Here is a 24,390-nt window from a genome sequence, read left to right on the forward strand (position 1 = left end):
AAACAGATGAAGCTTAGAATTTTTATTTTATTTGGAATATATATATATTTGGCAGCTTAGCATATATATATATATATATATATATATATATATATATATATATATATATATACCGTTTTTTTTGCCCGTCCTCTATGTGTTTCTTCCTTTTTTGTCTCTCCTCCCATGCTCGGTTTCTCCTTAATGTGAAAAGCATTTCATCCCCAGATCAATAAGTGTGTTTTAATATCTCTCAGACAATGCTCTTAATTACTTTTTTTACTTACTGGCCACTTTATTAGGTGCTCTTTAACTAAGCTAATCAGCTACAAACATGGCAGACACTCAACGCATTTAGACATGTGGACATGGTCAAGACGACTCTCTGAAGTTCAAACCTCACAATGTGTAACAGTTTAACATTAAGACAGAAGTAATTTGCAGGTGTTTTTCTTTTATCTGTTAGATACTGAAACGTTGTTTTCTGTGACTGAATTTTGCAGTTGCATAAAGAAGTCAAACTTTTTTCAAATGCAAGCAAATGAACTTTTTTGAAAGATTTATCCATGTCAAAAACTTAACAACATCCCACTCATTTGATTACTCTTTCATAGTTTAATACATAGTTTTTAAAGGTTATTGATTTTTTTTTTAATTTCCTTAAAATATAGATATTTTCTGGTAGAAACCAACATTTAGGAACATACTAGTCATCCAAAGTAAATAAAGAAGCAACAAAGCACTACTGATTAATGATTTAAATGTGTTTTTCAGACCCTGCTGATGGCACAAAGCTCTTGAGGTGCAGGGGTGAGACTAAAGCCCACAACCTGTGACAAATCCAGCTCCTCCTCTTTAACTCCAGGTGGAGGAGTGAACCGGAAGTGTTGAAAGAGGGAGGTGAAGAAGAGAAACAGCTCCATCCTAGCCAAACTCTCTCCTGCACAAGCCCTTACACCTAAGATGAAAGAAGAAATGTCTTATCTTTAAGTCACTTTCTGGTTTATATTTCTTAAACTCAATGGTGTCACAGTTACCTGCAGAGAATGGGAGGAAAGCTTCCCTCTTCTTAAAATTCCCATCCTCATCTAGGAAATGGGCTGGGTTGAAAGTGTGAGGAGTTTCCCATTCCTCTTCATCCAGGAGAGCAGAGGAAAGAAGAACAAGTGCTGGAGTTCCCTAAAATATGTTGGAGATAGGTTAAACATGTACAATGCTTATTCCAAAAAAGCTGGGGCGCTATGTAAAGTGTACATAAAAACAAAATGCAATGATTTGAAAATCACATGAACCCATATTTATTCACAAAAGAACATGAACAACATATCAGATGTTGAAAGTGAGACATTTTATCATTTCATGAAAAATACTAGCTTATTTCGATGGCAGGAACACATCAAAAATTGGGAGGGGGAACAAAAGGCTAGAAAAGCAAGTGGTACAAATAAAAACAGTTTGAGGAGCATTTTGCAATTAAGTAGGCGAATTGGCAAAAGGTCAGTAAAATGACTGGGTACAAAAGGTGCATTTTAGACACGCAGAGACTAAAAGAAGTAAAGCTGGGCAGAGGTTCATCTATTTGCAAAAACACTGCCTCTGTAGATTGTGGAGCAATTTCAGAAAGATGTTCCTCAATGTGAAAGACCTTGAATATCCCACTATTTATAGTCCATCATATCATCAAAAGATTCAGACAACCTGGAGAAATCTCTGTGCACGGGACACAGTAAATATTGGATATTCATGATCTATGAGTATCTGCAGTATCTGCATTGTAAACAGGCACAATTCTGTACTGAAATCACTGCATGGACTCAGGAACACTTCCAGAAATCATTGTCTGTCAACACAATTACCGTCTTCTCTGGGTCATTTAAAGTGGACTGGGGCAAAATGGAAAACTGTTCTGTGGTCATATCCAAATTTGAAATTCTTCTTTGAAACCATAAATGCTGTGTCCTGCAGACTAAAGAGGAGAGGGACCATCAAACTTGTCAGCCCACATTTGGAAGGCCTGCAACTCTGATAGTATTTTACATCCCTAAACAGGCATATATGGTTCCTCCATTTTTCATGTTAAAATTTCAGTAATGGCAAAAAATCCTATGGAAGTGTACTAAATTGACCATGTATGGTTCCTCGCCCAATAAAGGATTAAGTTGAATAATCCGTGTTAAATTGAAACCATGGTTTCACCCAGCATTTATTCATTATTTGGAGTGCATCGACTGCAGAGGGCTTCAAACACAAATTAAACACACATTCCTTGTGCACACAGTGTCTGTTAGTTAAACTAGTAAAAGTAAATGAAATGACCAACCATACTGAATGATAACTAAAAGATATTGCAAACAGCAGTTGTATTACCTTCTTAATAAAGTATCCCTGAAAGACGACATCTCTAGCTGTGCGATGTAGCGCTGTTGGGATAACGTTTGTCATTCTCTGTACTTCATGGATGACAGCATCAGTGTATGGAAGGTTCTTCCTGTCCTCCACATGGACCTGGCGGCTTCCTACCACCCTGTTCATCTCTTCCTGAACTTGTTCTGGAAGAGGCCAGTTCAGACAACAAATTAGTGCAGAAGTAGTAAAGGACAGTGGCTATGAATACACTTTGGGCCCAGGTCCATGAAGTGCTGTGCCGAAGTGCCTGGCATACACTAAAATATCAAAATCTAAACAGACCCCGTAAGATACCCATGCATGATAACATATAATGACAGATTTAAAAGTTTTGTTTTACAGTGTGTGGTGTGGAAAAGGATGACCCAGCACACCACACACTAACAAATTCTGACCACCAGAGTCTCCACTCTCAAAACTCAATGACTTGTGAAGTTAAATAATTTTAAAGTAAACAAGCTAATTGTGTGCGACTGTTTGCTTCTCTATTGTAAAAGCAATTTCAGTCCTGTTCCCTCCCTTGTTAATTTGATCGAGGTTCATTTTACACTACACCACTTGTGTTGTAGCCACCAATGAACAAGTTAGTGACAAGTTAGTCTTTGTTAGAAACAAAGTGATTGAAATCTATCAGTCTGGAAAAAGGTTACAAAGCCATTTCTAAGGCTTTGAGACTCCAGCAAACCATGGTCAGAGCCATTATCCACAAGTAGAGAAAACTGTGTACAGTGGTGAAGCTTCCCAGGAGTGGTCAGCCAACCAAAATAACCCCAAGAGTGCAATGACGACTCATCCAGGAGGTAACAAAAGAACGTAGAACAACATCCAAAGAATTGCAGGCCTCACTGGCTTCAGTTAAGGTCAGTGTTCATGACTCAACCATAAGAAAGACACTGGGCAAAAATGGCACCCATGGGAGCGTTTGAAGGCCAAAACCACTGCTGACAAAAAAGAACACGAAAGGAAATATTCTGTGGACTGACGAGACAAAAGTTGAACTTTTTGAAAGGTGTGTCCCATTACATCTGGCGTAAAAACAACACATTATTTGATAAAAAGAACATCATACCAACAGTCAAACGTGGTGGAGGCAGTGTCATGGTCTGGGGCTGCTTTGCTTCTTCAGGATCTGGACCACCTGCTGTGACTGATGGAACAATGAATTCTGCTTCCTACCAGAAAATCCTAAAGGCCAGCGTCCAGCCATCAGTTCGTGCCCTAAAGCTCGAGTGCTCTTGGGTTATGCAGCAGGACAACGCACCGAAACAAACTAGCAAGTCCACCTCTGAATGGCACAAAAAAAAAAAAAATTAAGGTTTTAGAGTGGCCCAGTCAGGGTCTGGACTTAAATCCAATTGAGGTGCTGTGGTGTGACCTTAAATGGGCAGTTCATGCTGGAAAAGCATCTCTAAGAGAAATACAACCCTTTTTCCTGCAAAGCCCACACATAGCTGATTACTGCAAAGACATCTTGTCCCCTATTTAACAACAACTTGCATGAATTATTCTGACCACTTTAGGCTGGTATTCATGGATGCAGGCTGGATTATGAGCATATGTATTTCAACTGTTGGCAGCATAGTAACAGAGCAGACATATACTAGTGTGCAGTTTTTACATGCAATTTAGTGACAACGATTTATAGTGATGTGAGTCATGGAAGCACAGGACACTGGGCTTCACCTCAAATCAGTGCAACAAAAAGTCAAACCACTTATATCTTATGGCCGTTTAAAAAAAAATGTCTATTTTCCTTCTAGAATGACTTCCCTATCATCATTTGGTTCAGTTGCATTACTCAACACAGTGGGGAGGTAAAACCAATCAAGGCAGAGTAAGAAAACAAAAAGGTTAAAGGAAAGCCATGAAAGAGCCCAAAGAACATACAACTGCATGACACTCTTATAAATACATGTTCCATAAAAAGAAATGTAGTTTCTGTGGTGACTTACCTTGTATTTTAGGGTACCGGGCCATTAGCACTAAGCCGTATCTGATAGTGGCTGAAGTTGTGTCTGTGCCAGCAGCAAACAGGTTGACAATAGTTGACATTAGGTTATCTTCATTGTAGTAGGAATTTCTATTACCAGAGGCCTTACAAGAATTGAAACAATAGAAATAGAAAATTTAGTGGAGGTGAAGTCAACATGCATTGTGTTTACTTTGTCAAACATGACAGCCAGATAAGGGTTAAAGTCAGCTTCATACGGTGCCTATAAAAAATCTTCACCCCCTCTGATGTTTTACTCTTTCTGGCCCGCAAAAAATCCAGCATGTCAAATTATATTGGCCATGATGGATTCATGATTGATTCATAAAATCAATAAAAGGGTTAAAACATCTAAGGTAAACACTTTTTATGGGCGCTGTATGTAATAAGTGTCACTTCTAAGGATGGATACTGAGCCTGTAAATTTTGTTACTGGTGCATGATTGTTGCCACTTGCAAAATTGAAGGACTCCAATGAGAACAATTAAAAAAGTTCTCACTTTTTAATATTATCGTAGTCTCATAAACCTTTCATGAAATGCTATTAAAGAGACAAAAGTTAAGCTGTCTCATACCATACCCAAGCATGACTGCTCCCTTGTCTTGCCTCATTAGGCTACACCTACCACTGAGTAACTGAGTTCAGGACATTGGTATTTGTAAAACCCTGTATAAGGCCCTGTTTCATATTACTAACATGGCTATGAGCCAGAGTACACTGTGTACACAGTCCTGTTGTTCTGCAAATCCACCAAGACAAAGAAAGAATAAACAACTGCAGCAAAAAATCATGTTATCCAATTTGTTGGTGTTAGTTTATGAGTATGTGGGTATTGATGGTTGTATCATTAAAAGCATAGATTTATTTTCATATGCACAGGGAGCATAGATAAGCCTGAATACCAACTTAATCTTCACACTAGTACCTATGTCATACCTCATGCTGGATCTTGCGGGCCAGAAAGGAGTCCACCACTCCTCTGCACATCTGTGGATTCAGGGTTTCTTGTAAGCCCTTGACCAGCTCTCTAATCTGTCTCCTGTTGACAAATGTACTTTCCAGCAGTTGCTTTCTAGACCCAACCCATTTGAACAGACTTGGGAATGAGTTGTATAACTGTTGAAAAGACAAGCACATACAAAGTCTGAATTTCATACATTACACATGATTTATTCAAGCAGGTGGAGATGGAATTACAGTGGTCATGCTATGAACATATTAAAGCATGAATAAGCATTTCTAACTTATCCTGGGTCCCTTGTGATTCTGGTTGGTATTGTTGTTTAAATGAAAGAAAGAAGAATGGGTCAATAACATGCTGACAAAAAGGCATCATGTCAGATTTACTTTCTGCCTTAAAAAGACAGAGACCCAAAACATTTATCATCGTGAAATGAAATGTTTTCAGATGGAATGATGAGGATCTCTGTTTTATCAGTGTTAAACTGAAGGAAGCTGTTACTCATCCTCCCCTAATGACAGTCAAACAGTTGTGCGAAGTTATGGGTTTATCAGTGTCATTGGACTTAAAATATTTGTAGAGTTGAATGTCATCACCATAAAATTGGTATGACACTCTTGAGGCCTTTAAATATAAAGGGTGACGTGAATAAACAGCACAAAAAAGGGAATAATTCAGAGGTGATTTCACAAATAAATTATTCACATTCTAAAAAACATTTACCCTGCGAAGTTGTGCAGTGTTTTTCTTGTCCTCTGATAAACAGTGGTACATATTGGAACAGACCTCCTCAGTCCATGCATAAAACCACCTTTATGCACATTCTGGGAGTTAGTGTCATTTTGAATCACTTTTTCATTCACTGTTCAAGCCACAGTCAAAGAGGAGGGACTGACTTTTCATTCATTCTGTGTTAAATATTATAAATAATAATAATTAAAGCTGCAAGCAGCGATGACGGGGCCTCGCAACCCGTTGCATGTCGGGATGTGCTGCGACCACAGGTGTATGGCAACTGTCGAGTGCCAGCAACAGAGCGTGCTGCCCTATGGGGTTTGTGGATTTGCAACACTCACAGTTTCACAGAAACAGAAGGTGATCCCTCTAATTAATTTCCAGAGCTTGCCATAACTTTGGAAGTAAAACCAAATGAGCGTGAGGCATGAGCCCTGAAAGTTTGGAAAGCAGCTCCAAAAAGTGAACAAATCACTGGATTGTCAGCTCACAGCTCCTCTTTCTGATCTGCTTGGCTCAGTTACTCTCTCTCTCTTTCTCTTTTGCATGCTTGCAGCCTCACTCCCTCTTCTCTTGTTCACGCCGCTCAAGTACTGCCCCTCATTGCTGATTGGTCCTGTCACTTTCTAACTGGGCCCAAATAGTTCAGGCGGGAGCTTTGCAAGATGGATTTGCCATTGAGAAAGCTTTGCAAGGTTACACTACACCCCGCCCTTGGCAAACACTGACAGAGAGTCAAACTCTGTTACAGCAAAGCAGGTCGACCTGTTTAGTTTATGTCCCTACTGGAGGCTCCATTCTGACCAAACTATATTCTAGCACCTTAATGAGCCCTCTCCCCATGTAAACTCTGTACCTGTGTTGGTAGAGAGCCCATGAGTTCAGTGTTCCTTATCGCTCTTTTTACCATGGATACGAACATTGGGTCATCATATTCAAATCTGTTTCCATAGACGATAGAAGAGATGATATTAGAGACAGCACAGTTTACCAGCTGGGCTGAGTCAAAGGCTTTACCTGCAAGAGAAAAAAAAAATACTCAGAGTATTCAACATTTAATGGGTAGTACAGCCAAATGAAGCACACAACTAGGTTAGGATTTAAGACCACCCTGATGAAAACAGAGAATTGTCACAAAAAATGCATAAAATGTAATATTGGTTACCATTTTTTGCCATAAAGGATTCAACCAGATATCGACTCTCTTCTATAATTTTCTCTTCACATGCTTTTTTTCCCATTCCAAAGTCTCTCATGTTAGTCATAGCAAAACTCCTCATTTCTTTCCAGGAGTCTCCGTTAGCAAATCCAATTCCTGTGGATCACAAAGATTAAGATGGCTTAAATGTGAAACATTAATGAAGTGTGTATATTATATGAAATATATGGATTTTGATGTATACTGTGCATATGTAAACGTACGGACAAAATTCAAAGATAAAACAAAAGCCACTATTTGTAATATTAAATTCACTAGATATGGCCCTTTTATTAGATAACACAAAATAATTAGGTAATGGTAATAGACAGTTTGACATGTTTAGATTCCCTACAATAATCCTTTTGTTTTAAAAACTTTGTTTACATGATTCTGTCAATTGTCAGATTTCTTTATATGAACATGACATAAAACTCTGATGGTGGCTGTAAGATACCAAAATGTTGTTGGACAGCCATCATAAAACCCCACAAAGAAGAAGAGGAGGGTTTTTTTTTCAATAAAAGAAATTTTAAAATCTTCTTTTTTCCATTATGCTGTTTGCAATGTTCATGGCTGCGCACTCAGCTGTGTAGGCATCCTTCCATTATCTATTCTGCTCCTCCCTTTTAGGATTGGGGGGGTTGTTGCCAATCCCAGCTGTCACTTGGCACAAGGTGGGGTACACCCTGCACTCGTCACCAGCCTTTCACAGAGCTGTCATATAGAGACAAACTACCAGGCATGCTGACAGTCACACAAATGAGCAACTAAGAGTCATCAATGAACCTATCGGGCATCTCTGTGGGAGGATCCGGATTACCAAGAGGAAAAGCCTTGCATACACGGGTTGTTATCTTGTTCATCTCCTTGTTGTTTATGTTTACTCTCCAGTTAACTCTTCAGTGTTTACTGTTTTATAATGTAGTTGGCCTTTCTCGTGTGTGATTCTTGAGGAGTTTTCCACCAAAGTGGATGAAGGGTTAAGTCTAGCTTACTTCAGTTAGTCTGGCTTTTTTTTGTAGGAACTCTATTCTATCAACGTGACTAGTTGGAGTCTCAGCTGACTAACCATGGTTACTTAGACTTCAGAGCTAGCCTGCTCGAGAGCAGGTTAAATGTCCAGCTAAGTCTAGCTGTGCTTCGAAAGATGTCCGACAGGCTGAACCTGCCAGCCACATAAGGTTCCACTGAACGTATTGTTGCCCTTGTTTACATATTTAATTAATTCAGGCTATAAATTCTGGCAATACATATTTAAAACACTACAATATTTCTACACAGATCTCAAAAAACATACTATGTCCATGTTTTCACACTAAATCATATACACAGGTTTGATTTAGTTTCAAAGACTAATTGAGAAAAATAGCTTTGGCTATAGGTCGGTATCGCCATAAAGTATAAAATGGTGTGATTTGAAAGAAAAAGCCAGGACTCTACATTAAACTTTATCCTAAGGCTGTTTAAAATGTATGGTTTTAGAGTTGAAGCACTTTGTACAGATGAAATAAAAATAATGTATGAGCAACTTGCAACTGTTAATGACATCAGCAACAACCTCTAGAGGACAGGAGTGAGGGTATCACCAGGGGCAAAAAGCAAATTTTTTTTTTCAGATTTTTCATAATCCAATGATGCTCTTTTTCTGACTAAGAACATTGAATCACGCTTTTTACAGGACCACTTAAGCTATCAGGAAACTCAGTTTATTAGTGTGCATGTAAACATACTCATTAGCACCAAAGAGCTGTAGCTCCTCACCATCTGTTAATTCCATGTCATGGATAATTGGTGACACCTCTCTCTCTGAAAATGCGTCACTGTTAACCAGAGCCTGCTTGATCATCTTGTGTCCTGCAAGTACAACCATCTTTTGGGGTCCGAAGTGGAATGTAAAGACTGGTCCATACGTCTTATACAACTAAAAAAGTCCACAAAATAACTTACATTTATGAAAAATGCAGTTATAATATTGTTAAAATACATGAACTTCAAATAATACTGATACCCAATGAAAGTAACTGAATGACGCTTACCTGATATAGTGTTGTGTGTGGAGATTTAGGATCCAGCAGCATCAAATTACCCAGCAGAGGCAGTGGCCAGGGTCCTGGAGGCTCTTTTCTTTGACGGTCAAAGCTGGAGATCCATAGAAACAAAAGAAATATGATCCCCAATGTGCCCAGTAATGTTGTTGTACTAGGCCACTGAAGAAGAGGGTTGTCCATGTCAGCAAGACTTTTACAATTCAAAATGAAAAGAAGAATAAAATACAAAGAGAGACTAATTTTTGAATGACTGTGAAATAAACCCTCCAGACTGTGACAGTTTAATGTCATCCAAACAAAGCTCTACCTTCACATCTAACACTTGGATTGAGCTCTGTAGGGTGTCTTGCGTAATGGTTCTTTGGTTAATTTTTACATCGAATTGATAACTGCTCATTCTCTAAATCCACTTTAACAATTGCAAAATGTAGTGTGGACAATATATATAATATTTTACACACACACGTGGTTTTTAAACTTGGGATTTTGTTTAAATATGCAAAGAAAGAGGTAAATATGTTGATTCTACAAAAAAAATCGAATGTGGCACTTTATACCCAGTTTCCTACAAGGCCAAGCCAAAAAAATTATCGCTGCTATGACCTGTACTTTTACTTTTATCCACAAGTCAAAGTCTCTCCTTTTGGCCCAAAGCATGGTTCAACCTGTCTGATTTTCTGGCTATGCAACTACTGCCCTCGATGCTGTACAGATCTTTGGCCCAGTTACCCTGTTGTCCTGATGGTTTACCTGGCCTGTTAAAGTTCAGCAGAGGTCTGGACTCAAGTCACAAATCTGATAACTTTGGACTCAACTTGACATTGTCATTAAAGAATTTAGTTCTAGGACTGTGACATCAATGACTTCACTTGGACTTGGGCTCTAGGCTTTTTATCTTGAGATTTAACACTAGACAGGCCTGAAATCTAAACCTTCTGAAAAGACCTGGTCAGTGTGATGTTTTCTTAATCCCTCTCCCACCAGATATCTGACCATTACCACCCACACCTGTTCAAATTCTTATCATTAACATAAAGTGTTCAGAATTACAAAATCTGTGTTTGTCAAGCACTACTCAGGAGAGTTTTTACCATTTATATCAAAGGTTCCTCCATGAATGGTGAAAGAAAGAAAAGAAAAAGCAACATTCTCATCATGCCTAATAGTTCCAGAAAAGGATAAAGTGTTGGGGTGCTGGCAGGCCTGGGCCAATTAAACTGCTTGTTATATTAATAATAATAATGTCAAAGTCATACTCACACACTGCACATCATTTAGTTTGAAGTCATGTAGAGTTGAAATCATGGGAAAGTTTGTGCATCATGTCTAAAAAAAGCACAATGACGTCACCAGCAACTCTTAGCGGAGTGTGATATTTTCACTTGAATTGCACGCGGCTGTCGCTGTTGTCGTCTGTTAATGAGAAGCATGTGCAAAAAGGCCACTTTGCAAGGAAAAGGAATAATCTCCCCCAAATGCCCACATAATGGCTGTGCATTTTTGCACAAACAGATGTATGCAGAGATGCTGTTTATGTTATTATTATTATCATTATTATCATAATTATTATTATTATTATTATTAGTGGTAGTAGTAGTAGTGTTGTTGTTGTTATTATTATTATTATTATTATTATTATTATTATTATTATTATTATTGTTGTTGTTGTTGTTATTGTTATCGTTATGTTATTGTTATTATTACTATTGTAAGTAGTAGTAAAACTAGCAGGAGTACAAGTTATAGTGCTTGTAGAATTCTGGCTAAAGCAGTAACCTCATTAATACATCATATAAACTTGTATTTCATAACTCTCCAAGTGCACTGAACATTTTTTGTTTATTAACTTCTTAACCCATCACTTTATTTCATAATGTGTTTCTTAATTAATTCCACTCACATCCACCCCTCTACACAGCTATGGAAAAGCCTGCTGCATATTAACTAAATCCATCATACTAAAATTTGTGTAACTCTAACCAAAGGCCAATTGTTGTTTTTGACTTTCTCACCTGAAGAGAAGGGGGTGTTTTCCTGAGTTCACCCAAGTCTTGTTTTCTGTCCTCAAGCTACACAAGCTGAGTACACTTCAAGCTGCGTCTCAGACAGTGAGTCTGGGGTAAAGTGCAGCAGCAAAGGAATCCAAGAGAGTTCAGTCTGAGTTATCCTGGTGCAGGGAATGAAGAAAGTGAAAATTATCCTTATCTTGCATGATCCTATAAACAAACAGACTTATTTATGCTCTACTTTTGATATGCATTTGGATATGGACAGAGCTTTCTGTGTGGACTGCTGTTTTTTTTTGTTTGTTTGTTTGTTTTTGTTTTTTGTATATTTGCACAAAAATCTCTCTAAGCTTACAGATGTAGACCCAATGTTCCGGTAAATTAATCTAATTAATGACGGGTTTCATTGTTTATTAATCACAATTAATTGCATAATGGGTAAAATGAGTAGGACTGCATTATAGCTTTATTGTATAATCCTGTTTGTAATATATATATATATTTATAAATTTGTGTTTATAGTATACCTTGTTGACATACCTTGTTGACAAGACAAATTCTGCCATCTGCAGGGCCCTGAGTGGACTGCATTATGTCAGCTGCAAAGAATCTTGGCATCTGGTTTGACAACAATTTTAATTTCAAGCAGCAAAACACAAAACTTGTACTGTCATGTTTTCATCACCTCAGAAATGTTTCAAAGATTAAATCATTTTTAACATCTCTGGACAGGTTGCAGATGGTGCAGCTCTGCTGCCAGCACTCAACAGTGCTGGAACAGCCTACCTGAGGAAATCAGGTTGGCTGACTCCATGCTTTCCCTTTGAATCACTTTTTGGAAACATACTTTTATGGGAGGGCTTTTCCTGACTTTATGTAGGAGTTGAATACAACATGTCTTTAAAGTATCTGCTTTTACTTTTTGTTAGTAATCGGAGTTTAAGCTCATAGCTTGCTAATAAACTAAATTGTTCCCGTTTGTAGTTGAAGTTGTTTAATCCCTTTGCAGGCGAAGTTCTCCAAATAATGAATAAAGGCTGGGTGAAAACATTGTTTCAGTTTAACACAATCATAATTTCAAAAGTTAACTTTGTTTAAGGGTGTTTTGGTTTTAAATGATAGAAATCATTGATTAAGGTTTTCTTTGTCTTGGATTTGTCTAACATTAGTGACTCTGATTTTGTTTTTATTCAGAGAATAACATTTATTTTAGTGCTGGTGGAAATGATAGCATATAAATAGCAGCAGCTGAGCTTCTGCATTACTGTAAATACTAACACTGGCAATTATAATACAGACTAAAAATGTTTAATGCACTCTAATGCCATCTCAGTAGCATACTGTAAATTACAACCCAAATTCAAAAAAAGTTGGGGTGCTTGGTAAAGTGTAAATGGAAAAGATGCAATGATTTGAAATTTCATAAACTGATATTTTAGTCACAATAGAGCATGAATAGCATCAGATGATGAAACTGAGGGATTTTACCATTTCATGAAAAATTTGAGCTAGTTTTGAATTTGATGGCTGCAACACATCTCAAAATTGTAGGGGCACTGAGATATATACCATTATGCAGCATCCTTCTTCTTTTAATGACAGTTTGTGAACATCTGGGAAGTGAGGCGACCAGTCGCAGGAGTTTTGGGAGAGGAATGTTGTCCCATTTTTGTCTGATGTAGGATTCGAGCTGCTCAACATTGTCATGAAATACATTTTTCATCTTGTAATGCACCAAATGTTTTCTGTTGGTGGACTCTTCTACTGTGAAGCCATGCTGTTTGTGATGTATGTGGTGTGTGTATTTTTCATATTTCATAATGATAAAATATCTCAGTTTTTCAACATCTGATATGTTGTTTATGTTCTATTGTGAATGAATATTGGTTTTTATATATTGTGAATGAATATTGGTTTATGATATTTGCGAATCATTGCATTCTGTTTTTATTTACATTATACATATCACCCCAATTTTTTTGGAATAAGCATTGTACATGTTTAACCTATCTCCAACATATTTTAAGGAACTCCAGCACTTGTTCTTCTTTCCTCTGCTCTCCTGGATGAAGAGGAATGGGAAACTCCTCACACTTTCAACCCAGCCCATTTCCTAGATGAGGATGGGAATTTTAAGAAGAGGGAAGCTTTCCTCCCATTCTCTGCAGGTAACTGTGACACCATTGAGTTTAAGAAATATAAACCAGAAAGTGACTTAAAGATAAGACATTTCTTCTTTCATCTTAGGTGTAAGGGCTTGTGCAGGAGAGAGTTTGGCTAGGATGGAGGTGTTTCTCTTCTTCACCTCCCTCTTTCAACACTTCCGTTTCACTCCTCCACCTGGAGTTAAAGAGGAAGATCTGGATTTGTCACAGGTTGTGGGCTTTAGTCTCACCCTTCAACTCAAGAGCTTTGTGCCATCAGCAGGGTTTGAAAAACACATTTAAAACATTAATCAGTAGTGCTTTGTTGCTTCTTTATTTATTTTGAATGGTTTTGATGTTTCAAAATGTTGCATTCTACCAACCTGAAAATTTCTAGATTTTTTGAAAATAAAATAATCAACAACATTTAACAATTATCTGTCAAATTATTTAAGAGTAATCAAATAAATAGGATACTGTTTTACATTACATTTACTGGAAGCAGATCATTATCGGCAAGTTTTTGTTTGGTAAATGGTTAATGCCATTAAGTTTCAAATGCACTTGTCTAGTCTGCTGTCTGCTATCCATTCATCCCGACTGAAAGCAGAAACACACATCCACAATACACACGAATCGGCAGCAGGCACAGACTCCATTCTGTCCTGGAACAGAGAAGGGAATTTTGGCTGAGCATAAATCCATCCAGTAGGTCAGGCTGACCTGACTAAACAGAAGTAACAGTGCCTGAAACTGTATTCACCCCCTTGGATTGTTTTTTCCCCTATAATGAAACAGCCATGGTCAATATGATATGGCTTTTTTTTACCAAAAAATATGTAAGGTAAAATAAGTGACTGCATAAATATTAACTCCCTTTAAAGTGACTGACCTCATTCAACAGAGGTCCAGCCAGTTGGTGCTAGCAGTCTCTCAGTTAGTGAAATGGGGATCACCTGAGTACAGTGAATGTAGTACCAAGACGCCTGTGTCTAGAAGGTCCAGTCACTGGTAAATCAGTATTCCTGGCCAACATTCCACCATGAAGGCAAAAGAACTCCAAGCACCCCGGAGAAAAATCTATTGAACAGTAGGAGTCAGGGGATGAATACAAATGATTTCCAAGGCTGTACATCCCCCGGAGTTCAGTTAAATCCATCATCAAATACTACAGTTCTCAATCAGTTCAATTTTATAACATTACAACAACTTAATCAAATAATCTCCTCTATGAAGTCCTCAACCTGTTCACTTGACATCATCCCTACAAAACTTTTGAAAGAAGTCAAAGACTGTCTTGCCCCCAGCATTCTCTCTATTATCAAAAGCTCATTAGAAACCGGCCTCGTTCCCCTGTCCTTCAAACATGCAGTTGTTCACCCACTTTAAAAAAACAGAACCTTGACCCTTCAGTACTCAGTAATTACAGACCCGTATCCAAACTCTCCTTTCTCTCCAAAACCCTTGAAAAAGCAGTCCAAAATCAATTGCTGTCCCATCTCACCCAAAACTGTATCTTTGAAAAATTCCAGTCCGGTTTCAGAGCTCTCCATAGTACAGAATCCGCTTTGTTGAAAATAACAAATGACCTCCTTCTAGCCCTAGACTCAGACAACTGCTCCATCCTTCTGCTCCTTGATCTAACCGCAGCTTTTGACACAGTTAATCATCCCACTCTCTTAAACAGGTGACACCAATGGGTAGGGGTCTCTGGTTCAGCTTTAAACTGGTTTTCATCATAGCTATCCAACAGATCCTTTAGCGTTTCAATAAATAGCTCCTCCTCCTCATCTGCTCCCTTACCCTGTGGTGTCCCCCAAGGTTCCATACTTGGCCCAATTCTCTTTTCCATCTACATGCTCCCGTTAGGTCAGATTATTCAAAAACACAATCTTTCTTTTCACCTTTATGCAGATGATACCCAGATCTACTTTCCTCTTGCACCCAATGACCACAACAAATTACACGACCTTAATAACTGTCTTCACGATGTAAACTTATTTCTACTCATTGGCTTTTAGTTGTCCCTAACTTGTTGGGACTTGTTTTATATTCTGATCATAATTGTTATTTGTCATAATAATTACTACTATGAGCAGTTGTTACTTTTAATTGTGTTTTAAATTTCGCTCATTTTCTTCTGTTTCTTTTATTTCTTTTAAATGCTGTTTTCTGTAAAGCACTTTGGATCAACCTTGTTGTGTGTAAAGTGCTATATAAATAAAGATGATTTGATTTGATTTGATCAAGAAATGGAAAGAATATGGCACATGTTAATCTGCCTAGATCAGGCTGTCCTCACAAACTGAGTGACCGTGCAAGAAGGAGACTAGTGAGAGAAGCCAGCAAGACACCTATGATTACTCTAAAGGAGTTACGAGCTTCAGCAGCTCAGATGGGAGAGGCATAACACAATTGTTGCCTGGGTTCTTCACCAGCCAAAGGTTTAAGGGAGAGTGGCAACGATAAAGCCACTTTTGAAGAGAACTAATTATATATAGACTAGAGCTGCTGCATTTTATACAATAAAACACCTGTAAACAATGAAAAGTAGGTCAAAGGGAGGGAAAGGCTTTCAATAATTATGGTTATTAACCTTCATGAATTTTAGAGCAGGATTCTGTTGCAGCAGAACCAAACATGATAAAACAAGCCTTTTTTTGCAGTGTTAATCGTTTCAAAAAGACAGTTGGTGACACATGTGACTTCTGACTCTCAGGAGTTGCTGGAATTATCTTTCATTAAATAATAGAATAAATAATTCTGATGGCTGCAGTATCATTTAAGTCTTTGTAAGCAACATTGTTGTTCAGCAACAATACTGTAACATTATTTGCATTTATACTCTTGTTTATTTTCTTATGTGAAATAAAGCTGAATTGCATCGCTAATAGCAGACATCCTTGTGTATTTTCAGATAACTGTTACATTTACAAAACCAAAATGTCTATCAGATCACATTTTATTGAAGAGGTTGCAGTATCACAGAGGAGTGAAATGTTGATTCTTCCTCCGCCTCTCTCAGGGCTGCAGTTTCTCTATAGAAAGAGAGGACGAACTCCACTGAACTCCACTCCAGGGGGAAAAAAAACCTGAAGAACCGGCCCCCTTAAGTCTGACTTTCTGTGTTGTTTTCCTTTTTTTCACTGTGAGACTTGAAAGTATGGCAGTAATGGAGGACCTTCTCCTGCAGCCTCCTGGTACAACCACATTACTGGGCACTGTCAGTGTCCTGCTGGTCTTTTTTGTGTTCTTTTCAAACTTTGACTGTGAAAAAAAGGAACCACCAGGACCCAGACCACTACCTTTAATTGGAAATTTGTTGCAGCTGGGTAAGTCGCCCCACATCACGCTGAATAAGGTAAGTTGTCTTTAAATATAGTTTAACATGTGTTTAACTGAGCTGTCCATATTTGCACAGAACAAGAAAAGCAGCACATTTAAGAAGAGCTTGATATTTGACCACTTATTTTGCAAAATGATACTGTTTCATTCCTCAGTTATGTGAGAAATTGTGTTGTTTTTTTTTATTTTAGCTCTCTAAAAAATATGGACCAGTGTTCACATTTAATTTCGGGCCCCAGAAAATGGTGGTGCTCGCAGGACACAGAACAATCAGAGAGGCTCTAGTGAGCAGTGATGCATTTGCAGAGAGAGAAGCTGTCCCCATAATCCATGACCTCAAATTAACAGATGGTAAGGAGCAAAAAAAGAGTTTTATTTATGTTTAGTTTATATATGAAATGAAATTAATTTTCATGCTTTAAGGTTGTCCACAAGTGGGCAGGGTGTCCTCTCAGTGGAGGAAAACTAATGTTCAATAGTGAGGAAAGTGTTGTGATATAAGCCACTGGTGTAAAGTTTCTTTTCACTGACATCCTCTCTTGCACGTCTTTGTTAAACCAACTGTTCATGTGCAAGAGACTGAGGGACCTTTTTACCATTTCCATTGCTGTATAGATGGGTAGATGTGGGAGGATTTAATAAAGGTGACCTTGTGGCCAGGTCACCCTTGTAAAAGAGGTCTCAATCTCAATGGGTCTTTATCTGGTTAAATAAAGGTTAAATAAATATAAAATATAGGTTAAGCAAGTTTATTAATGAGAAAATATCCATCACAGAATACAAGTTAACATGACATACTAATAGCAAGAATTCTACAACTACTACAACTTGTACTACCACTGCTAACACTACTACAATAATACTATTAATAATAACAATAAAATAAAATAATACACTCCAGCATCTGAGAAATAGTCACGTTTTTATCTGACAAATGCCTGTTTAAGTCACCCCCCCCTGCTCTAATTTCAACATAAATCCTTCAAGCCCTAAGCTATTTTTTAACCATTTGTGTTACCTTGACTTATGGCCTTTAAAAGCTTGTAAAACATCAACCCTGCAGCATGCAGTCAAGCTTTAAACATCTTTTTTTTAGGCAAACCTGGGCTTTAAGACAAAAGTTATTAGACTACAATGACAAAAGAAAAAACTAAACAGAAATAAAGACTTTCAGATTTTTATGTGTAATGCACAGTAAAGAAAAAACGACAAAGAGCTAACTTTGCACAGTTAGTTTGGCCATCTCTTGAGGACCAAAAGTACAAGTATGTTAATCATTCTGTGACAAAAAAAAGTCATCAGAATATTGAAACATTTACAAAAAGTCCTTGCACTTTTTTAAAATTAAGAATTTATTAAAAAAGGCATTTCATATCAAAGACTCCTAGAATTCACCTGGGTTCTAGGCTGAGAAAAGCTTCTATGAGGAATTCAGAGGCATGAAAGCGTCATTGGAATGGCACAACAGCTTAAAAGTAAGAGCTATAACTTGTGATTTAAAAGTTATTTAACTTTTAATGACCTGTGTCTCCCCTTACGACAACATTGGTCTGAGGGGGTTAAATGGTTCCTCATCTTTTTAAACAGATTGGTAGCACTGTATGTGATATCATAACAAGAATATTAAATGTTGACTAGGATTTCTTATTATTTCAATATGTTTTTTTGAATGATGGTGCCCCAATGCACACAGCAGGTGCCTTTTTTTTTCGTCATTTAGGCCCCGGACCCTCAAACATCCTGAGTCCGCCACTGTTTTGCATTTATTTTACATTATTTTACATAATGTGACCATTTTACTAATGGTTTGTGAATTGCCGTAGTGAAACTGTTCTTGAAAAAATAAAGTAAAAAAAAAGATAATACATTGGTACTTATTAATAAAATTTTTTTCCTGTTTAATTGTTTTTTCAAGTGCTGCAAAAAAAAAAACCTCTCATTTACAAATATTTGTGTGATTATTTGTCAAATGACTGTTTTATTTTGTCATCTGCAGGCATTGTTTTTGCTAATGGAGACTCGTGGAAAGAAATGAGGCATTTTGCGCTGACTAACATGAGAGACTTTGGAATGGGCAGAAAAGCATGTGAAGAGAAAATCATAGAGGAGAGTCAATACCTGATTGACTTATTCAAAGACAAAAATGGTGGCAAATACTCTCTTTTTTATTGTACTGTATTAATAAACCAAACAGCATAGTCTAAAAACAGGTCAACCAACCTATCCTCTCTTTCAGGTAAAGCCTTTGACCCAGCCCAGTCAGTAAACCGAGCTGTTTCCAATATCATCTCTTCTATTGTCTATGGAAACAGATTTGAATATGATGACCCAGTGTTCATATCAATGGTGGATAGAGCTGTAAAGAACACTCAGCTCATGGGCTCTGCTTCATTACAGGTACAGCATGAATGGTGCTTTACAGCATGAGAGAAATATGCCATTAATGTGTTGATTAGAAAGTACAGGGCACAAAATTAGCAGCACAATATACTACAGTAAGGTTACATGAAGCGGATAACAGATTGTTTTTGGTTTTACAGTTTTTGCTTGTTCTCTCAACAGTTATATAACTTCTTTCCAAGGCTGTTCAAATGGGTTGGGGTCCGAAAGCAACTGATGAAGGGTTCGATGATTAATAGAGAACACATGAAAGAGCTGATAAAGGGTTTACAGGACACCCTGAATCCACAGATGTGCAGAGGAGTGGTGGATTCCTTCCTGGTCCGCAAGAATCAGCTTGAGGTACTCAAGACATGGCTCCCTTATTTTTGCCACTGTGTAGAATAAGTTATAATAATTTAAAAGTTGACTGCAAATTTCTGAAGAATTTGTGCTTCTGAAACTCATTTTTCATTCATGTTGTCAAGGCATCTGGGAATATGAATTCCCATTACCATGAAGACAACTTACTGGTGACTGTTGTCAACCTGTTTACAGCTGGAACAGACACTACCGCTTCCACTATTAGATATGGCCTTTTGTTAATGGCCAAGTACCCTGAAATACAAGGTAAATACTCCATGTTATATATTTTATTTTGTAGAGCTTGAACTCTATCTGCTGTCATTGAAAACTCTCCCTGTCCTTTGTATGTTTCATCCTTTTTTGGATAAAACATTCAATGCATTGTCAGCACATTTATACCAGGTTTCTGCAGAACCTCTTTCATGTGTAGCATGATTCATTTGTATTTGTTCGGATAACTAAAAGCATCTAAATTTGCAGGTTATGTCTCCTAGTAAAAATCTGAAAATGATGCAGCTGTATTACATTTTAAACCCTGATTTCCCTTGCTTTAAAAAGGCTGCAACACTAATGCCATTACATTACTTAAAGGGGCTATAATAATAATATAATAGCATAATAATAATGGCCGGCGATGTCACTACACTGAATTTTTTCTAGAAGTTACATACAACCTTTTTAATGTGCTTCGAAGTAATAAGATCAGAAGTGATGCTATGTCCGGCTTTTTTTTTTTTTATTTCAAGTGAGATCACGGGGAACACCATGCTTTAATTCTTGATGTCTCTTCATAAAACCAGAGTAGACCAGTTGATGACTGGTGGCTTATTTTAGGCCATCAGTAATCCCCTTAGAGTGTTTTTGGATTTGTTGTGTGTTCCATACCAGTGGCCTTAGTGACCCCGTTTTTGTAAATTTTATTGATAGGCTAAGCATATTGGTGCACAAGAAACGAAAAGTCAAGACAGTTGACCGCTAACCTTGCAAAGCAGACTGATTGACTAGATTTCCATGTCAGTCATTAGGCAGATCACTCTTGCAAAACGCCAATTTGTCGGAAAACAGTGGGTTGCTCCCTCCAGGTGGGAAGGGTGTCTTTGCCCGAAGTGAAGGAGTTTAAGTACCTTTATGCAGACTATTACTGTGAGATGTCGCCTCCGTCAGGAAATACACACTAAAACTTTACACTCCTCTCAGTTAGGGATAGTTACAGGCAAGTTTCAGTTGTACTGTAAGCCAGCATGACCTATGTAATAGATAATGTATCTAAGAACTATCTGAGTGAAAATGCTGCAAAATTAGTAGGCAAACACTGTTTTCTCGTGGACATTCAGTCTTCTGTTTTTCCTTTTGAAATAAGATAGACTGAAGAAGACGCCTGCTGGTTTGGAGTATCATTTCCTGCCAAGTGTAATCAATAGATGACCACTACTAGTCATTTTCTCTGTGTTCAGTTAAACCTCTTTGTATAGACGAGGAGACCTTGATGTTGTGGAACAGAAGGTAATTATTGCTCAGAGTTATTGGTGTCAGTATGTCAGTGGATCATGTGAACCTAATCATTAACACACAAAACTGACCCCTGACTCTCAGCTGGGCCTGGGGTCCTTGGATATGGTTAGACTCATTACCTCCTTTAGTCTCCTAGATGTTAGATGTTTGCTTGTTTGCCATGGTCCTTGTCAGTTTTAGGATCTGGTTCTTTCCTTTGTCTGGACAAAAGGACCACAACAGAAGGTATTTTGCACTACAGTGTTGTTGGTGTCAGTTTAGTGTGTCAGGGGATTATGTAAAAACAGTCATTAACACACAAAAGGTGCATCACCCTAGAGGTGAACCCTAGAGATGTTGATTTTCTTTCCCCCATGATTCTTATCAGTTTCAGGGAGTGCTTTTTGCCTTTTTTTCCCACATAACTGATAAGAACATTACAATTTATCCTAGTCCAAAGGCTGAGAAGCTTTTCGGTGTGTGAGGGTGGGGGCCATTGAGCCTTTATTTTACAGGACAGTACAGGAAACTGTGGAGAGAGAGACTAGCAAAGGAGCCACAGGTTTGATTTATAACCGTGATTTAGTGTGGTTCCTGGTTCCATCTTTCAATTCTGCACATATGGTAGAAATGAAGGTGGAGTTTCTGAAGTTTTTTACACTAGTAGTAATTAATTAACTGTATCTAAACAAGCCATTGCACTGTCTTTGACTGAAAATGAAGTCTAATCAACTTCCTTCTCATCCATTAACTACAAGACCAGATTCAGGAGGAGATCAGCAGAGTCATTGGAAGCCGCCTGCTTCAGTCACAGGACAGGAAGAACCTCCCATACACTGATGCTGTCATCCATGAAATACAGAGGATATCCAACACTGTCCCACAAACCATTCACCGAACCTCTAAGGACGTCACCTTCCAAGGATACTTCATCAAAAAGGTTAGATGACTTCTTTCGTTATTCGTTATTCATAGTGGAGGACAGTAGATAAAGCCAGAAACAGGGATGAGAGAACAGGGAATAACATGTGGGAAAGATGCCACAGGCCAGACCTGCACCTGGGCTGCCGTGTGCAAGGGGTGGGATTTAACTGCTTGGCTATCTGTGCCCCAAGTATTTCATTTCATGTCAGGTCAGGTATGGGAGTATATGCCTGTTCAGCACTTCGCTGAGTTAACCATGGACCTGTACTGTTCTGGCCCATGTCCAGTCTCTCCAGCTACCCCTTCTACAATGCACCCAGTCTCACCCGGTGTCTGGACAAGTCCAGTCCTGGGCACCCAGTTTGCAGTGAGCTGGATCAGGTGCCTGTAAAAGTGCAGCTACCTTTCCTGTATCAAGCAGCTGACCCTTCCCATCCCCGCTCTCCTGAGCATGTCAGCATTAGACACGGTCTTGCTAACAATACCCAAAGATGCGCTGAAGAGAAGTTGTCACAAAGGAGTCCAGTCAGGGCCTCTGGCCATCAGCCAATGTCCAGGCCACCCAAGAATATGGTAAGACTGGGAGTTGTGATAGCATTGGCACACCTTTAGTCTTTTGCCAGGTGGTTTTCTCCAATGCATCTGTAGCATTCTTGCAGGCCTGGCTGGGGCTTTGGATGTGTGTTGATGACCTTATTTATCAACGCTGTTGCTCTGTTTTATTTACCAGGTTCTTTCATGTCATGTCTTTTTACTGCCTCCATTGCTGATGCAAACTTGAGTGCAAACTTGAGTATCACAAGCTCTGGCATCTTTAGCTCCCCATAAGATTACTAATGAGATAATATTTTTGTGTTAAACTGTATCAAAACCTGCTGTTCAACAATTCTCTTTTATTCCTTTTAGGGAACTCCGGTGCTTGTTCTGCTGTCATCTGCTCTTCAGGATGAAGATGAATGGGAAGCACCTTACACTTTCAACCCATCTCATTTCCTTGATAAGGATGGGAATTTCAGAAAAAGAGAAGCTTTTCTTCCATTTTCTGCAGGTGCTTTTTTAAAAATCAATTTTGGGCTTTTATGCCTTTATTTGGATAGAAGGATAATATAGGACAATAGCCTATGGGCGCATTCCCACAAGAGCTGTTTGGTCAGCTTTAAACGAACTCTAGTCCGTTTTCCTGGATAGTCCGGTTTATTTGGAGTGGTGTGAAAGCTCACACGAACTCTGGTGCCGACCGAACAAGCAGTCTGTGGTCTACTTGAAAAACAGGGGTCTCGGTCTGCTTCCAAATGAACCCTGGTGCACTTCGTTTGAGGTGAAAAAGCAAAGCGGACCAACTTGTGAACCAAAGGCAGGAAGTGGCATAAAGAGTAATGATCAACGGATTTATATATGTGATTTAATACACTGAAGTACATGTCGGTACCTCACTTGGCGTCAGTGTACCCATAGCAACACGTCGTAGTCTGTGCTGATTTATTTGTCTCCTGTTCAGAACGACATGCTGAACAGCTCACGGTCTCGCTGGCTGCTTGTCATACCCCAATGCAAAAGCAGAAACCCCAAAACAGTGTAAATATGGTGTTTTTCATTGTGTCGAAAAAAGACCGGTGGAGAGAGATGGATTTCCGGTTTTGTCTTCTTTTACGCCTTCTTTTCTTCTTTGTCGCCATTTGTTTGTAATGACAGCGCCCCTAATGGACAGAGGTTGTAGGTGTTTAGACAGTTTGGTCTGTTTGAGCCAAGAGCAGTGTGAATGCGATTTTGTGTTATGTGCTGTCCTGAATGGATGATGTCTTTTCCTGTTTGTTTTATTTCCTCTGGGCAGGGAAGGTTTTGTTCATTCATTTATTTATTCATTTCAGGTCCAAGGGTTTGTACAGGGGAAAGTCTGGCCAGAATGGAGGTGTTTCTCTTCTTCACTTCCCTCCTCCAACACTTCCGTTTCACCCCTCCACCTGGAGTTAAAGAGGAGGAGCTGGATCTGACACAGGTTGAGGGTTTCACCCTCACTCCTTTACCTCATCAACTTTGTGCCATCAGCAGGATCTGAAGAATACTATGTACAAACATTTCAAGCATCATAAGAGAACTCTCTCAATAGTTATTCATTAACAACTAATGATTATTAAACAAAATTCTTAATTTCACTTGATGAATTTAATCCCAGTAGTTCTTTTTGTAGCTTTAACATAGCTCTCTTTTTTAAAATTGACAGTGCAAGCCATGAGAATTAACTGTTAATCTATGTGTAGATGTCATGGTTCTAATTGTGCAAACAAATCGCAACAGCTTTAAAATGTGATTCATTAAACTAGAGCATGAATCTGCAAGAATAAATTTGTGTTTATGAATATATTTGTAATTATTTTGTCCTATTTTATCCATATTCTATATGTTTTCTTGCACCT

The 24,390-nt window shown here is 38.3% G+C and overlaps 2 protein-coding genes across 3 annotated transcripts; one reads left to right on the forward strand and one right to left on the reverse strand.

The window, feature by feature from the left end:
• Positions 1–749: 749 nt before the first annotated feature.
• Positions 750–13,696, reverse strand: LOC121529311 (cytochrome P450 2K1-like; the record flags this gene model as incomplete). The annotated part of the gene is made up of 10 exons (XM_041817123.1): positions 750–937; positions 1,017–1,158; positions 2,347–2,528; positions 4,338–4,479; positions 5,313–5,492; positions 6,929–7,089; positions 7,238–7,387; positions 9,035–9,194; positions 9,310–9,472; positions 13,668–13,696. Coding segments are annotated over 10 exons (1,497 nt in total), but the record flags the coding sequence as incomplete, so codon positions are not given.
• Positions 13,697–16,634: 2,938 nt separating this feature from the next.
• Positions 16,635–24,333, forward strand: LOC121529310 (cytochrome P450 2K1-like). 2 transcript variants are annotated; one of them, XM_041817121.1, is made up of 9 exons: positions 16,635–16,832; positions 17,008–17,167; positions 18,813–18,962; positions 19,053–19,213; positions 19,379–19,558; positions 19,684–19,825; positions 21,811–21,992; positions 22,883–23,024; positions 23,845–24,333. In XM_041817121.1, exons 1-9 carry the CDS (start codon positions 16,635–16,637, stop codon positions 24,030–24,032), a joined length of 1,503 nt encoding a protein of 500 aa, XP_041673055.1. In that variant the 3' UTR covers positions 24,033–24,333. The 2 variants fall into 2 exon arrangements, with proteins under 2 accessions (XP_041673055.1, XP_041673056.1); XM_041817122.1 differs by lacking the exon at positions 22,883–23,024.
• The last annotated feature ends 57 nt before the right edge of the window (positions 24,334–24,390 follow it).

The sequence above is a fragment of the Cheilinus undulatus genome, linkage group 21, assembly GCF_018320785.1.
Source record: "Cheilinus undulatus linkage group 21, ASM1832078v1, whole genome shotgun sequence".
In the NCBI taxonomy this organism is placed as follows: Eukaryota; Metazoa; Chordata; class Actinopteri; order Labriformes; family Labridae; genus Cheilinus; species Cheilinus undulatus.